This window comes from Ranitomeya variabilis, chromosome 5 (genome assembly GCF_051348905.1).
Source record: "Ranitomeya variabilis isolate aRanVar5 chromosome 5, aRanVar5.hap1, whole genome shotgun sequence".
Lineage (NCBI taxonomy): Eukaryota > Metazoa > Chordata > Amphibia > Anura > Dendrobatidae > Ranitomeya > Ranitomeya variabilis.
The window spans coordinates 678824959-678841999 of record NC_135236.1 but is presented as its reverse complement, the minus strand read 5'-3'; the positions used below and the strand labels follow the sequence as shown (position 1 = coordinate 678841999).

The 17041-nt window shown below is 52.0% G+C and overlaps 1 protein-coding gene across 1 annotated transcript; it reads left to right on the top strand.

The window, feature by feature from the left end:
• Positions 1-857: 857 nt before the first annotated feature.
• On the top strand, positions 858-13487 carry KLHL42 (kelch like family member 42). Its single transcript, XM_077267003.1, has 4 exons — positions 858-967; positions 3404-4244; positions 10711-10904; positions 12512-13487. Exons 2-4 carry the CDS (start codon positions 3445-3447, stop codon positions 12946-12948), a joined length of 1431 nt encoding a protein of 476 aa, XP_077123118.1. The 5' UTR covers positions 858-967; positions 3404-3444; the 3' UTR covers positions 12949-13487.
• Positions 13488-17041: the final 3554 nt, after the last annotated feature.

The following is a 17041-nucleotide window of genomic DNA, read 5'->3' as shown; positions in this document are numbered from 1 at the left end:
TATTCTGTGGATTATTCTGCGTCTTATTCTGTGGATTATTCGGGGTCTTATTCTGTGGATTATTCTGCGTCTTATTCTGTGGAATATTCGGGGTCTTATTCTGTGGAATATTCGGGGTCTTATTCTGTGGATTATTCTGGGTTTTATTCTGTGGATTATTCGGGGTCTTATTCTGTGGATTATTCTGCGTCTTATTCTGTGGAATATTCGGGGTCTTATTCTGTGGAATATTCGGGGTCTTATTCTTTCGATTATTCGGGGTCTTATTCTGTGGATTATTCGGGGTCTTATTCTGTTGATTATTTGGGGTCTTATTCTGTAGATTATTCAGAGTCTTATTCTGTGGATTATTTGGGGTATTATTCTGTGGATTATTTGGGGTCTTATTCTGTGGATTATTTAGGGTCTTATTCTGTGGAATATTCGGGGTCTTATTCTGTGGATTATTCGGGGTCTTATTCTGTGGATTATTCAGAGTCTTATTCTGTGGATTATTCGGGGTCTTATTCTGTGGATTCGGGGTCTTATTCTGTGGATTATTCAGGGTCTTATTCTGTGGATTATTCGGGGTCTTATTCTGTGGATTATTTGGGGTCTTATTCTGTTGATTATTTGGGGTCTTATTCTGTTGATTATTTGGGGTCTTATTCTGTGGATTATTCGGGGTCTTATTCTGTGGATTATTCGGGGTCTTATTGTTTGGGGAACTTGTAATATTAGTGACTACATGCTGTGTCCGGGTTGAGGTGACCCCTCTGCCTGCGGTGCCTCTTCTGGGGTCCACACTGATGGAGGAGGTGCCGGGGGCTGTCACAGTCCTGTGTGTGAGGACACTGAGGAGGGGCTGGGATTTGGGGCTGGGATTTGGGGCGGTCTGTATTAGGCAGGAAGTGCAGAGCCGGAGGGTCTGTGTATGGGGAGGACGGGGGGTGTCTGCTGTCCCCCCACATACAGGGCCAGACATCAGGTAAGGGGATGTCCGTCCTCACAGCCGCCTCTCCCCTGCACTGCACTTTGGGGTCTCAGATATGTTTCCCCCTATTACTGTATATAGGGGTCGCGGTCTCGGATGTGTCTCCCCCGTTACTGTATATAGGGGTCGGGGTCTCGGATGTGTCTCCCCCGTTACTGTATATAGGGGTCATGGTCTCGGATGTGTCTCCCCCGTTACTGTATATAGGGGTCGCGGTCTCGGATGTGTCTCCCCCGTTACTGTATATAGGGGTCGGGGTCTCAGATGTGTCTCCCCCGTTACTGTATATAGGGGTCGGGGTCTCAGATGTGTCTCCCCCGTTACTGTATATAGGGGTCATGGTCTCGGATGTGTCTCCCCCGTTACTGTATATAGGGGTCGCGGTCTCGGATGTGTCTCCCCCGTTACTGTATATAGGGGTCGGGGTCTCAGATGTGTCTCCCCCGTTACTGTATATAGGGGTCGGGGTCTCAGATGTGTCTCCCCCGTTACTGTATATAGGGGTCGGGGTCTCAGATGTGTCTCCCCCGTTACTGTATATAGGGGTCGGGGTCTCGGATGTGTCTCCCCCGTTACTGTATATAGGGGTCGGGGTCTCAGATGTGTCTCCCCCGTTACTGTACTGTATATAGGGGTCGGTGTCACCTGCTCCTCCTCGGCCCTGTAGGGGGCGCCCTCTGCTCCTCCTCGGCCCTGTAGGGGGCGCCCTCTGCTCCTCCTCGGCTCTGTAGGGGGCGCTCTCTGCTCCTCCTCGGCCCTGTAGGGGGCGCCCTCTACTCCTCCTCGGCCCTGTAGGGGGCGCCCTCTGCTCCTCCTCGGCCCTGTAGGGGGCACCCTCTGCTCCTCCTCAGCCCTGTAGGGGGCGCCCTCTGCTCCTCCTCGGCCCTGTAGAGGGCGCCCTCTGCTCTTCCTCGGCCCTGTAGAGGGCGCCCTCTGCTCTTCCTCGGCCCTGTAGAGGGCGCCCTCTGCTCCTCCTCGGCCCTGTAGGGGGTGCCCTCTGCTCTTCCTCGGCCCTGTAGGGGGCGCCCTCTGCTCCTCCTCAGCCCTGTAGGGGGCGCCCTCTGCTCCTCCTCGGCCCTGTAGGGGGCGCCCTCTGCTCCTCCTCGGCCCTGTAGGGGGAGCCCTCTGCTCCTCCTCGGCCCTGTAGGGGGCACCCTCTGCTCCTCCTCGGCCCTGTAGAGGGCGCCCTCTGCTCTTCCTCGGCCCTGTAGGGGGCGCCCTCTGCTCCTCCTCGGCCCTGTAGAGGGCGGTCTCTGCTCCTCCTCGGCCCTGTAGGGGGCACCCTCTGCCCCTCCTCGGCCCTGTAGGGGGCACCCTCTGCTCCTCCTCAGCCCTGTAGAGGGCGCCCTCTGCTCTTCCTCGGCCCTGTAGGGGGCGCCCTCTGCTCCTCCTCGGCCCTGTAGAGGGCGGTCTCTGCTCCTCCTCAGCCCTGTAGGGGGCACCCTCTGCCCCTCCTCGGCCCTGTAGGGGGCACCCTCTGCTCCTCCTCGGCCCTGTAGGGGGTGCCCTCTGCTCCTCCTCGGCCCTGTAGAGGGCGCCCTCTGCTCTTCCTCGGCCCTGTAGGGGGCGCCCTCTGCTCCTCCTCGGCCCTGTAGGGGGCGCCCTCTGCTCCTCCTCAGCCCTGTAGGGGGCGCCCTCTGCTCCTCCTCGGCCCTGTAGGGGGAGCCCTCTGCTCCTCGGCCCTGTAGGGGGTGCCCTCTGCTCCTCCTCGGCCCTGTAGGGGGCGCCCTCTGCTCTTCCTCGGCCCTGTAGGGGGCGCCCTCTGCTCTTCCTCGGCCCTGTAGGGGGCGCCCTCTGCTCCTCCTCGGCCCTGTAGGGGGCGCCCTCTGCTCCTCCTCAGCCCTGTAGAGGGCGCCCTCTGCTCCTCCTCGGCCCTGTAGAGGGCGCCCTCTGCTCCTCCTCGGCCCTGTAGGGGGTGCCCTCTGCTCCTCCTCGGCCCTGTAGGGGGCGCCCTCTGCTCTTCCTCGGCCCTGTAGGGGGCGCCCTCTGCTCTTCCTCGGCCCTGTAGGGGGCGCCCTCTGCTCCTCCTCGGCCCTGTAGAGGGCGCCCTCTGCTCTTCCTCGGCCCTGTAGGGGGCGCCCTCTGCTCTTCCTCGGCCCTGTAGGGGGCGCCCTCTGCTCCTCCTCGGCCCTGTAGGGGGCGCCCTCTGCTCCTCCTCAGCCCTGTAGAGGGCGCCCTCTGCTCCTCCTCGGCCCTGTAGAGGGCGCCCTCTGCTCCTCCTCGGCCCTGTAGGGGGCGCCCTCTGCTCTTCCTCGGCCCTGTAGGGGGCGCCCTCTGCTCCTCCTCAGCCCTGTAGGGGGCGCCCTCTGCTCCTCCTCGGCCCTGTAGGGGGAGCCCTCTGCTCCTCGGCCCTGTAGGGGGCGCCCTCTGCTCCTTGCAGCGTGTAGATTATTTGGGGTCTGTGTCAGCTGCCTTTTCTTTGATTGACAGGTGTGTGATGTCCCCCCGGAGCGGTGTCGGTGCGCGGTGTGATGTCCTCGCTGGACCAGGTGCAGATCCTCCTGGGCGGCCGGTCGTACCGCGTGCCCCGCGAGCGGCTGGAGGCGCAGAGCGGCTTCTTCCAGGCCCTCTTCCGCTCTGGGATGCGTGAGAGCAGCGGAGACGCGGTGACGCTCCACGGGCTGAGCCAGGAGGGATTAGAGGGGGTCCTCCGCCACATCATGGGGAGCCCGCTCCAAGACTGCATCCCCCCCGCAGAGAGCAGACGTGAACGTAAGAGGCTGAGTGCGGAGGAGCTGGGGTCCGAGGCGGCCCCTCTGCAGGCGCTGGTGGAGGCCGCCTGCTACCTCCAGGTGCATGGCCTCCTGTCCCTCCTGCAGACCTCGCTGTCAGCGGACACCTGCCTGGACCTCCTGGACGTCTCCCAGCTACACGGTCAGTGGGATCTGGCGTCCGCCGCGCTCCGGTATATGGCGACTCACTACCACTCCATGCTGCAGAGGTTGGACTTCCAGGACAGCCCCGAGGCTCTGAAGGAGCGGGTGCTGGAGGAGCGGCTCCGGGGGGCCCCGGCACTGCTGGTGCTGTCCCAGCAAGCCGCCGGCTCCTGGGTGCTGCTCCGCTACCTGCAGGAAGCTGGCGGCTGGCAGGTGATGCCCGGGACCGTCCCTCCCAGCATGCTGCGGGTGCAGGGCTATGGCGCCACCATCCTAAATAATTACCTGTACGTGGCCGGAGGCTCCCGGGACAATGGGCAGGAGGTCAGCGCCGTGCACTCCTACAATCCGAGCACCGGGAGCTGGAGCGAGGAGCCGGCCATGAATCAGAAGAGGTAACCCTGAAATGTGGTCGCAGGACGGCCGTCATTAAAGGGGATGTCACCCGGGTTGCTCCAGATCTTTGTAGTGGGTGCTGGGGGGGAATCAACTGAGGGACACCGAACTCTACCCCTGAAAATATAGAAGGCACAACCCCACCGAAGACCCCCGAGTCCTCCAGAAAACACATCAGTGCCCTGCAGCATTACCAGCTGTAATGCCCCCGTTTTCAGTGCCATCACAGTGCCCCCATAAGAATGAGTCACAGTGCCCCATACAGTAGTGCCAGCCCCCGTGCCCCCTGTATCAGTGTGAGCCCCCATGCCCCCTGTATCAGTGTGAGCACCCGTGCCCCCTGTATCAGTGTGAGCCCCCGTGCCCCCTGTATCATTGTGAGCCCTTATGCCCCCTGTATCAGTGTGTGCCCCCTGTATCAGTGCGTGCCCCCTGTATCAGTGCGTGCCCCCTGTATCAGTGCGAGCCCCCTGTATCAGTGCGTGCCCCCTGTATCAGTGCGAGCCCCCTGTATCAGTGCGAGCCCCCTGTATCAGTGCGAGCCCCTATGCCACCTGGATCACTGAGCCCCCGAGCCCCATGTATCAGTGTGAGCCCCCGTGCCCCCTGTATCAGTGCGAGCCCCCTGTATCAGTGCAAGCCCCCTGTATCAGTGTCAGCCCCCTGTATCAGTGCGAGCCCCCTGTATCAGTGTGAGCCCCCGTGCCCCCTGTATCAGTGTGTGCCCCCTGTATCAGTGTGTGCCCCCTGTATCAGTGCGAGCCCCCTGTATCAGTGTGAGCCCCCGTGCCCCCTGTATCAGTGTGTGCCCCCTGTATCAGTGTGAGCCCCCTGTATCAGTGTGAGCCCCCGTGCCCCCTGTATCAGTGTGAGCCCCCTGTATCAGTGCGAGCCCCCTGTATCAGTGCGAGCCCCCTGTATCAGTGCGAGCCCCCTGTATCAGTGTGAGCCCCTATGCCACCTGGATCACTGAGCCTCCGAGCCCCATATATCAGTGTGAGCCCCCGTGCCCCCCTGTAACAGTGTGAGCCCCCTGTATCAGTGTGAGCCCCCTGTATCAGCTTCAGTGTCGTCCCTCTTTTAGACCCATAATTTGTGCCGTTCGGCTCTGCTACATCTGAGCCCCGGTCTGTAAGGGGTTAATGTGCGGTGCCGCCGTCCCGCTCCCTTATTTGGAGTTCTGCACTGAGGAGACTCATCATCATCCTCCCTGGTCTGTGCGGAGAGGTGGAGCGGCGGAAGTCTCCTGTGTGCCCCCCCGGGCCACCACCACCACATCCCCATACAAGGACCCCCTGTGCGTCTCATCTGTGGGGGATTTATGGGGCGTCACCTGCAGAGTAGGGCAATAATGGAGTGACCTGTCCTGCAGCTTCTATTGCACCTCATCGCCCGGCGGCGGCTCTGCTGGCTGTCAGTGAATAGAGACAGTCTCCCTATAGTCACAGGCCATGAGTAGTGGGGACATGGAAACCCCGACGCTGTCAGCCTCGTCTCCAGTCACTGACAGCAAGCAGAGAATAGGAGCACAATGCAGGTAAAGAAGCGGCCGGGCGCGGAGTGCAAGGCTGCCACTAGGAATTTCGGGGCCCCATACTGGTAAAATTTCCAGGCCCCCTTGACACTCCGCCCAGGCTCCACCCCAGCTCCGCCTCCACCCTTCGAACCTTCCACAGTCCCACCGCTCGGTCTTGGAAAAACTCAACTTCTGCACCACGTCCTCATCAATTAGATATTAACAGTTCCCATCAAACACCAGATCACATTCATAACCAGCAGCTTTTCTTCTGGTCAAATTAATTTTTAAGCCGCCACCACGACACGGTAGACTCTTTTGGCCAGGCCCTACTCCACTGTAAACTATTAATATAAATATATTTGTATGTATTTTTCTTTAAGGGAATGAGTCACATACATTTTTTTAATGACCATTAATACAACATACAAGGGACAAATATTGTCACACCATGACCAGACCACATATTACCACCACATAGTGACCGAATAATGCCACATACAAGGGACAAATGCCACCACACCATGACCAGACCACATATTACCACCACATAGTGACCGAATAATACCACATACAAGGAACAAATACCACCACACCATGGCCAGACCACATATTACCACCACATAGTGACCTATAATACCACATACAAGGGACAAATACCGTCACACCATGACCAGACCACATATTACCACCACATAGTGACCGAATAATGCCACATACAAGGGACAAATACCACCACACCATGGCCAGACCACATATTACCACCACATAGTGACCTATAATACCACATACAAGGGACAAATACCGTCACACCATGACCAGACCACATATTACCACTATATTGTGACTGAATAATACCACATACAAGGAACAAATACCACCACACCATGGCGAGACCACATATTACCACCATATAGTGACCGAATAATGCCACATACAAGGGATAAATACCACCACACCATGACCAGACCACATATTACCACCACATAGTGACCGAATAATGCCACATACAAGGGACAAATACCACCAAACCACATATTACCACCACCTAGAGACCAAATAATACCACATGTGGAACGCCCGCCAGGGCCGGGGGGCACTCGGTACCGACCGGGTCCATTCGCAATTAAAGGGGTGGTCACGGTGGCAGCGACCCGGTCCGTGGCCCTGGGCACCCAAGTAAAAGGGACGGTCTTTAAAAGGGTTTGAAAAAATAATAAATGTTCGTGACGCCACCTGTGGTATTTGGTCAGTAGGGACCGACGCTGCTTAAAGGGGTCCACTGGGGTGATGTTATGGCAGCAGATATGGTATGGCTTCCCACAGGTGAAGTTGGGTCCCCAGGGCTCATGATGTTGTATAGATGGAGGATGGTGAGTGGTGTAGTAAAAACGAAGGACAGTTTTGCAGTCTCTGTACCGGTTTTACTGTTGGTAACAGGCAGCCACTGTCCAGGGCAGCAGATCACAGGTACAGGCAGGGTCCGGCTGGCTTGGAAGCGAGTTCAGAGTCCCCTTAACCAGGTGGAGTTAAAAGCCTTCCTAATAGCGCGGTGATGTTGTAGTCCCTTACTGCCTATGGCTTCTTCCAAGGTCCTCACAGTTCTCTCAGTCTCCCATGTAGGTTAGGTCACAAACCCGTATGACAGGTGACTCGAGCCTTTTTACAGGGTCTCTATCACGACCCGAGCTCTATGTGTCACTGTGTCTCCTGGGTGTTAGGGCGAGCAGGTGATGTATAATCCAGCTGTCCTGCCGGTTTCTGCTATGTGTCTAAAGGTACCTTCACACTAAGCGACTTTGCAGCGAGAACGACGACGATCCGTGACGTTGCAGCATCCTGGATAGCGATCTCGTTGTGTTTGACACGCAGCAGCGATGTGGATCCCGCTGTGATATCGCTGGTCGGAGCTAGAAGTCCAGAACTTTATTTCGTCGCTGATGACCCGCTGTCCATCGCTGGATCGGCGTGTGTGACACCGATCCAGCGATGTGTTCATTTGTAACCAGGGTAAATATCGGGTTACTAAGCGCAGGGCCTGACGTCACCGCTGTGCTCTGCTTTACTGCCGGCACTGACACATTCAGTGCAGGAAGCTCTGAGAAGCAGCGCGTAACCCTGTGGACGCCGGGGGACGTGACAGACATCAGAATGTGAGTATGTAGTGTTTTTTTTTACTTTTACAATGGTAACCAGGGTAAGTATCGGGTTACTAAGCGCGGCCCTGCACTTAGTAACCCGATGTTTACCCTGGTTACCCGGGTGCTGCAGGGGGACTTCGGCATCGTTGAAGACAGTTTCAACGATGCCGAAGTCGTTCCCCTGATCGTTGGTCACTGGAGAGAGCTGTCTGTGTGACAGCTCCCCAGCGACCACACAACGACTTACCAACGATCACGGCCAGGTCGTATCGCTGGTCATGATCGTTGGTAAGTCGTTTAGTGTAACGGTACCTTTAGAGTCCCACAAAAGCCTAGATCTTCCGGCTACTGGTGTCTGCGCTCAATCAGGGATGTAGCCCAGTCGCAGCTATTCTCCCCTGTTGTCACACTCCTATGCTTCGTTCTCTGGCACGTTAGCTATAGGCTGTTCTTCTTTCTGTATCTCGCTATCTAGGAGCTACAGCACCTCAGGCTGTACGGCCCCTCACCCGTCCTTCTGCCTCAGACTGCTCCCGTCTGCTGTCTGGCACCAAATGTCTAAATCTTCCCAACTGCCTAGCAACTAGCTCCTCCTACTGACCAGAGAGAGCAGCTCCCCTGAAGTCGGGTGTAGAACTCCCCCTTCTGGCCTGGAATCAGAACGGTGTTGTATGTGCTGATTACCTGTTAAGAGGAATCTTCCATCGCTTCCAAGCGTGACATCACTCTCCCCATGAGGAAAGCAATGCCACTGTGACAGCCAGGACCCTGGGGCGTCACACAAGGAACAAATGCCACTATACCATGACCAGACGACATATTTCTACCACATAGTGACCGAATACTACAATGCTGATCATTAGAAAAAAAAAACACAATGCTAAGTGCCATTATACACAGGAACTCTTTACTGTATTTACTGTCTGTGTACAGGTAATACAGTGATCACTGGTGACATTGTACACATGAGCTCTGTACAGAGTATACAGTGTATAGTGTCAGTGTACAGGTAAGGCTATTTTCACACTGGCGTTAACTGCAATACGTCGCAATGCGTCGTTTTGCCGAAAAAACGCATCCTGCAAAAGTGCTTGCGGGATGCGTTTTTTCTGCATTGACTAACATTAGCGACGCATTGACACACGTCGCAACATGCGACATGTAACGTTTTTTGCTCACGACAGTCCGCTTTTTCCGACCGCGCATGCGCGGCCGGAACTCCGCCCCCACCTCCCCGCACTTCCCCGCACCTCACAATGGGGCATCCGCTGCCCCCGTTGTGCGGCGGAGACAACGCTAGCGTCGGTGACCTCGGCCCGAAGCACTGCGACGGACCGAGCCCGACGCTAGTGTGAAAGTAGCCTAACACACTGACTCACCAGTGACATCTCTAGCTGAAGTCCTTCATCTTTGCTTTTCTTTTTCATCCAGCACAGACTGCCATCACTTCTTCCAGCCAGGACTCATCTCTGCATAAAATAACACGGTTATCTAGAGCACCGCTTCCAGAGCACATTCCCCACTTTTTCCCTTTCTTCTACAGTACACATCTGAATATAGATATGTACCCACCATTAATATATAATTGGTTATTATGGAACCCACCATTCCAAATATAAATTATATTCCGGCACTGTGCCCCCACTATCTATACATAGCCTTTTTCCCCACCTAATAAATATATACATTAATTAGCACCTGTACTCTTTCCCCCAATTCATTACCAGTCACTGCATACTCAACTCCCCCCATCTTCTCTCTCACACCCTCTATTAATTATCAACAGCTCTACCCCCTCATTCAATACATCATTTACTCCCCCACCCTCAAAGTTCATTATTATTTGCTCTCTCCCAATCATCATTTGCTCTCCCCACCCCCCACCTTCAATTCAATTGCTGTCCCTCTTCCCTCACTCTCAATTCATCATTTGCCGTCTCCCGTCCCCTCCCCCACTTCATCATGTGCAGTCCCCCTTTAACCCCCTCCTCTCTTCATCATGTGCAGTCCCCCTTTAACCCCCCTCCTCACATCATCATGTGAAGTCCCCCTTTAACCCCCTCCCCACATCATCATGTGCAGTCCCCCTTTACCCCCACATCATCATGTGCAGTCCCCCTTTAACCCCCTCCTCACATCATCATGTGCAGTCCCCCTATAACCCCCTCCTCACATCATCATGTGCAGTCCCCCTTTACCCCCACATCATCATGTGCAGTCGCCCTTTAACCCCCCTCTCCACATCATGTGCAGTCCCCCTTTACCCCCACATCATCATGTGCAGTCCCCCTTTACCCCCACATCATCATGTGCAGTCCCCCTTTAACCCCCCACATCATCATGTGCAGTCCCCCTTTACCCCCACATCATCATGTGCAGTCGCCCTTTAACCCCCCTCTCCACATCATGTGCAGTCCCCCTTTACCCCCACATCATCATGTGCAGTCCCCCTCCTCCCCTCACCCATTTAATTAATTTTGTACAAAAAACAAAAAAGTTTTGTATACTTACCCCACAGTCGCTCCCCAGGAGCGCGGCTCTGCCTCCAGCGTCAGGTACATGTCGGGTGGCGCACACATCACCTGGCAAAGTACACAGAAGATGGAAGGGGCAGGAGCTGCGCAGCCATCAGCTCCGGGAGAGCTCCCGGGCCCCAGCGCCAACGTGTGCACCGCAGCGCGCACCCATTTGCTCCACTATGGGGCCCGATGAACAGTAGCACATAAGCGGGGCCCCATACAGCAGTAGTGCCCTGATGTCGGCCCTGGCGGAGTGACTGACGTCTGCTCATTACTGTTCTCCCTCCAGGTACAACTTCCGCTTGCTGGCAGTGAATGGGGCTCTGTATGCAGTCGGCGGCCATTCCCTGCAGACCATGGAGTCCTACAGCCCTGCACAGAACACATGGACGCTCGTGGCCCCCCTACCGGACACTCTGGTGGAGTTCTCAGCCTGCGAAAGTCTGGGGAGGATCTACGTGGTCGGAGGCTACACCCCCCGGGGTCCGTACTCACAGCCCACCTTACACTAGTGCCCACATCTGACAGCAGAATAGTGAGCGCAGCTCTGGGGTATAATACAGGATCAGAAATGTAATGTATAGTGATGAGCTAATATACTCGTTACTCGAGATTTCCAGAGCACGCTCGGGGGTCCTCCGAGTATTTTTTAGTGCTCGTAGATTTAGTTTTTAGCGCCGCCGCTGAATGATTTACATCTGTTAGCCAGCATAAGTGCATGTGGGGGCTGCCTGGTTGGTTGGGAATCCCCACATGTAATCCAGCTGGCTAACAGATGTAAATCATTCAGCTGCGGCAAGAAAAACGAAATCTCTGAGCACTAAAAAATACTCGGAGGACCCCCGAGCGTGCTCTGGAAATCTCGAGTAACGAGTATATTCGCTCATCACTAGTAATGTATGTACACAGTGACTGCACCAGCAGAATAGTGAGTGCAGCTCTGGGGTATAATACAGGATGTAACTCAGGATCAGTAATGTAATGTATGTACACAGTGATGGCACCAGCAGAATAGTGAGTGCAGCTCTGGAGTATAATACAGGAGGTAACTCAGGATCAGTAATGTAATGTATGTACACAGTGACTGCACCAGCAGAATAGTGAGTGCAGCTCTGGAGTATAATACAGGATGTAACTCAGGATCAGTAATGTATGTACGCAGTGACTGCACCAGCAGAATAGTGAGTGCGGCTCTGGAGGATAATACAGGATGTAACTCAGGATCAGTAATGTAATGTATGTACACAGTGACTGCACCAGCAGAATAGTGAGTGCAGCTCTGGAGGATAATACAGGATGTAACTCAGGATCAGTAATGTAATGTATGTACACAGTGATGGCACCAGCAGAATAGTGAGTGCAGCTCTGGGGTATAATACAGGATGTAACTCAGGATCAGTAATGTAATGTATGTACGCAGTGACTGCACCAGCAGAATAGTGAGTGCAGCTCTGGAGTATAATACAGGATGTAACTCAGGATCAGTAATGTAATGTACACAGTGACTACACCAGCAGAATAGTGAGTGCAGCTCTGGGGTATAATACAGGAGGTAACTCAGGATCAGTAATGTAATGTATGTACACAGTGACTGCACCAGCAGAATAGTGAGTGCAGCTCTGGAGGATAATACAGGAGGTAACTCAGGATCAGTAATGTAATGTATGTACACAGTGACTGCACCAGCAGAATAGTGAGTGCAGCTCTGGAGTATAATACAGGATGTAACTCAGGATCAGTAATGTAATGTATGTACACAGTGACTGCACCAGCAGAATAGTGAGCGCAGCTCTGGGGTATAATACAGGATGTAACTCAGGATCAGTAATGTATGTACACAGTGACTGCACCAGCAGAATAGTGAGAGCAGCTCTGGGGTATAATACAGGATGTAACTCAGGATCAGTAATGTAATGTATGTACACAGTGACTGCACCAGCAGAATAGTGAGTGCAGCTCTGGGGTATAATACAGGAGGTAACTCAGGATCAGTAATGTAATGTATGCACACAGTGACTGCACCAGCAGAATAGTGAGTGCAGCTCTGGGGTATAATACAGTCGGTAACTCTCTGTCCTTTCTCTGCACAGGTCGGAATATGAGCGTCCTGCGTTACTGTCCATCAGTGGACGAGTGGTCGGTGTTTGACCTGTGCCGGCAGCACGTGCGGAAGCAGCAGATGGTGTCTATAGAGGAGACCTTGTTTGTGGTTGGGGGCTTTAGACGGGACCCCCTGTCTGGGCTGAGCGAGGACTCTCTGAGCGTTCAGTCCTATAGTACCAGCAGCAGAGAGTGGAACTGTCTGAAAGTCAATACCTCCAAGTCCGGCCTGAGCGTCAGCTGCTCCCTACACAACGACGGGATCTACATCCTGAGCCGGGACGTGAACCCCAACACTGTGGGGCGACACCGCATATTCCTCAAATACTGTGTGTTTACAGGGGTCTGTGAGTACGTACGCGGACCACCGAGCGAGGGGAACAATATGCAGCTCTTCTCTATGTACCTCGCCCTCCATAGCAGCTGAGAGGCAAAACTACCAAAATCTGCAGCCCCCAAATGTGGACTGCGACCGTCCCTCCCACCGGAGACCCCAATCTCTGCAAGAGTCTTATTAAAGGGATTGTCCACAGCAGACGCCCACATTCCATGTGCCCCGATAAGCTATAGGGGCTGCCCCTTTACCGCCCAATCGGGATGTCTCTCTGTAAGCAAAAGCAGAGTGTGACCCCCTAATCCATTAAAGGGGCGACTGCTGACATTCCTTGTCGGTGTTAATGTGTCACTTTGCCTTCACGGTTCCATTCTGCAGATGATAATGCCGATTGGCACCTGCCCACTGAAAAAAGTGGACCACCCCTTTAAGAGGTAGAACTATGTCAATAAAGGGAATTGAAATGAATGGATGTCATATGGCGCAATTTGATCTCTGCTCCCAGGGATCACAAACGTTGCCCTTTAAATGGTTGTTTCAACAAACTTTGCATAAATCAATGCTGCAAGTGACTAATAAATTTGATAATTTATTACACCCCCCACCTTGCATGCCCCGACCTCTTGAATTTATAATTTTGCTTTGTAAAATTCCCTAAATTTATCTTGGTAAAAACAATATTGAGAGGCGAAAAGAAGGCACAGAAGTGCGGAGAGACACAGATAGTGCTGCAGCTTTCTATTAAGTTTTATCCCACTCCAGTTATGGATTCACAGCTACACTGCTCAGTACTGTATATTGTCTGTTGTGGATTCTGTTTGTGGGCTCCCTCTGGTGGTTACTGCTGGTACTGGGTGACTTTGGTGGGTTGCGGCCTTTGGTTTCCACCTGTCCATCAGTGGCTGGGTGTTTCCTATTTTACCTGGCCTTTCTGTCATTTCCCTTGCCGGCTATCAATGTATTCAGATGTGCTCTGTTTGGTTCCTGCCTACCTGCTCCCAGATCTTTCAGGATAAGCTAAGTGCTGATTTTCAGTTGTTTGGTTTTTTGTCCAGCTTGCTTATGATCTCTCTATGCTAGCTGGTAGCTCTAGTGGACTGAGGTTCTCCCCATGTGCCATGAGTTGGCACATGGGTTCTTGTAATCTCAGGATGGTTTTTTTGATTAGGGTTTTTTGCTGACCGCTCAGTCCCCTTTTGTATCGTTCTGCTTTCTAGTTTACAGCGGGCCTCAATTTGCTAAAACTATATATATCATCTCTATGTGTGTGCCTTCCTCTCATTTCACCGTCAATACATGTGGGGGGCAACTATATCTTTTGGGGTTCATTCCGCTGGAGGCAAGTGAGGTCTTTATTTTCTCTGCAGTGCTAGTTAGCTCTTAGGCTGGTGCGTGGCGTCTAGAACCAACGTAGGCACGCTCCCTGGCTATCTCTAGTTGCGTTTGTCAGGCGTAGGGCAGCGGTCAGCCCAGGTTCCATCACCCCAGAGCTCGTCCGTAATATATTTGTACTTTGCTTGTCCTGTGCTATCCCTAGCCATTGGGATTCATGACAGTATAGCCGGCCCACAAAGTGTTAATTGTTTGGGCTGAAGCAGGAGAAAGAGAAGTGTTTAAGGGAAATTTTTTATTTTTTTTTTCCCTTCAGAGTTTTGCTGCCTAGCCCTTAATTGCTGTCTAGCTGCTTCTTACCTCCTCTTAACCCTTGAATGGCTCTGATCTTAGCTGTTTAACATGGATGTCCAGAGTTTGGCTTCCAGCCTGAGTAATCTCGCGGCAAAAGTTCAAAACATACAGGATTTTGTTGTTCACACTCCCATGTCTGAACCTAGAATTCCTATTCCAGAGTTCTTTTCTGGAGATAGATCTACCTTCCTGAATTTCAGGAACAATTGTAAATTGTTTCTTTCTTTAAAATCTCGCTCCTCTGGAGACCCTGCTCAACAGGTCAAGATTGTAATATCTTTCCTGCGGGGCGACCCTCAGAATTGGGCATTTGCATTGGCACCAGGGGATCCTGCATTGCTCAGTGTGGATGCGTTTTTTCTGGCATTGGGATTGCTCTATGAGGAACCTAACCTGGAGATTCAGGCTGAAAAGGCTTTATTAGCCCTCTCTCAGGGGCATGATGAAGCGGAGATATATTGTCAGAAGTTTCGGAAATGGTCGGTGCTTACTCAGTGGAATGAGTGCGCCCTGGCTGCAAACTTCAGAAATGGTCTTTCTGAGGCCATTAAGGATATTATGGTGGGGTTCCCTACGCCTACAGGTCTGAATGAGTCTATGGCTATGGCCATACAGATTGATCGGCGTTTACGGGAGCGCAAACCCGTGCACCAGTTGGCGGTGTCTTCTGAACAGGCACCTGAGACTATGCAATGTGATAGAATTCAGTCCAGAAGTGAACAGCAAAATTATAGGCGGAAAAATGGATTGTGTTTTTATTGTGGTGATTCAGCTCATGTTATATCAGCATGCTCTAAACGCACAAAAAGGGTTGATAAATCTTTTGCCATTGGTACTCTGCAGCCTAAGTTCATTTTGTCTGTGACTCTGATTTTTTCACTGTCTTCCATTTCCGTCGATGCCTATGTGGATTCGGGCGCTGCCCTGAGTCTTATGGATTGGTCATTTGCTAAACGCTGCGGTTTTAGTCTGGAGCCTCTGGAAGTTCTATTCCTCTGAAGGGAATTGACTCTACACCATTGGCTATGAATAAACCGCAGTATTGGACAGGGTGGATCGATTTAAATCACGCCGATTTAAATCATGATTTAAATCACGATTTAAATCAAAAGATTTTTTTCTATTTAAATCATGATTTTAATCATGATTTAAATCACTGATTTAAATCAAAAGGTTTTTTTTAATATAAATCACGATTAAAATGAGAAGTGAGAGCAGTGCGCATGTGCGCCCATAGTTACACGGACGAAACTAGGGGCAACGATCTAACGCCAGGGTGAGGGGGGGACCCCAAAGTAAGTAAAAATCTTTTTTGTTTTACTATATGGCAATAGGTAGGTGTTTAAAAGCAGCATGTCTTAATTGTATAAACTATTAATAGCCTCCACATTTTGTTCATACTGCCCCTTTAATTCCACACTTCTAGCTTGGTTTCACTTTTGGTTTAGTTTCTTTTTCCATTCAGTTGACATGCCCAAACTTGTTGGATAGTCAGCATCCTACAGAAACCTCTGGAAGAGCATGGCATTGTGAATGTTACACATATACAGCCTTTATTCTACTGAGTTAAACAACTCAGCTTTATCTCATGATGGAAGAACCTTTGGATGGTAAAATATTTTCCTCAAAAAGCAGTTTATTGAAAAAAATCCGATTTAAATCAAAAAAATCCGATTTAAATCAAAAAAATCCGATTTTTTTGATTTTTTTTTAAAAAACATTGATTTTTATCCACCCTGGTATTGGACACAAGTGACCATGCGCATGACTCCCGTTCATCAGGAGGTGATTCGCTTCCTTGTACTGTATAATTTACATGATGTACTAGTGCTTGGTCTGCCATGGTTACAAACTCATAATCCTGTCCTGGACTGGAAAACAATGTCTGTGTTAAGCTGGGGATGTCAGGGGGTTCATGATGATGCACCTCCGATTTCAATCGCTTCATCTACTCCTTCTGAGATCCCTGCGCTTTTGTCTGACTATCGGGATGTTTTTGAGGAGCCTAAGCTCAATTCGCTCCCTCCGCATAGAGATTGTGACTGTGCTATAGAATTGATTCCTGGCAGTAAGTTCCCTAAGGGTCGTTTATTTAATCTGTCACTGCCAGAGCATACTGCTATGCGGAATTATATTAAGGAGTCCTTGGAAAAGGGACATATTCGTCCATCTTCGTCCCCTCTGGGAGCAGGTTTTTTTTTTTGTGGCAAAAAAAGATGGTTCCCTGAGGCCTTGTATAGATTATCGCCTTCTGAATAAGATTACAGTCAAGTATCAGTATCCATTGCCATTATTGACTGATTTGTTTGCTCGCATTAAGGGGGCTAAGTGGTTCACTAAGATAGATCTTCGCGGTGCGTATAATCTGGTGCGGATAAAACAGGGTGATGAGTGGAAAACCGCATTTAATACGCCTGAGGGCCATTTTGAGTATTTGGTAATGCCTTTTGGACTCTCCAATGCTCCGTCAGTCTTTCAGTCCTTTATGCACAATATTTTC

Excerpts from the sequence above, each read along its gene's own strand:
- KLHL42 (XM_077267003.1), top strand. The coding sequence starts at position 3,445 with ATGTCCTCGCTGGACCAGGTGCAGATCCTCCTGGGCGGCCGGTCGTAC. Across the intron at positions 4,245-10,710 it reads CCGGCCATGAATCAGAAGAG|GTACAACTTCCGCTTGCTGG; the intron begins GTAACCCTGAAA and ends TTCTCCCTCCAG. Across the intron at positions 10,905-12,511 it reads CGGAGGCTACACCCCCCGGG|GTCGGAATATGAGCGTCCTG; the intron begins GTCCGTACTCAC and ends TTCTCTGCACAG.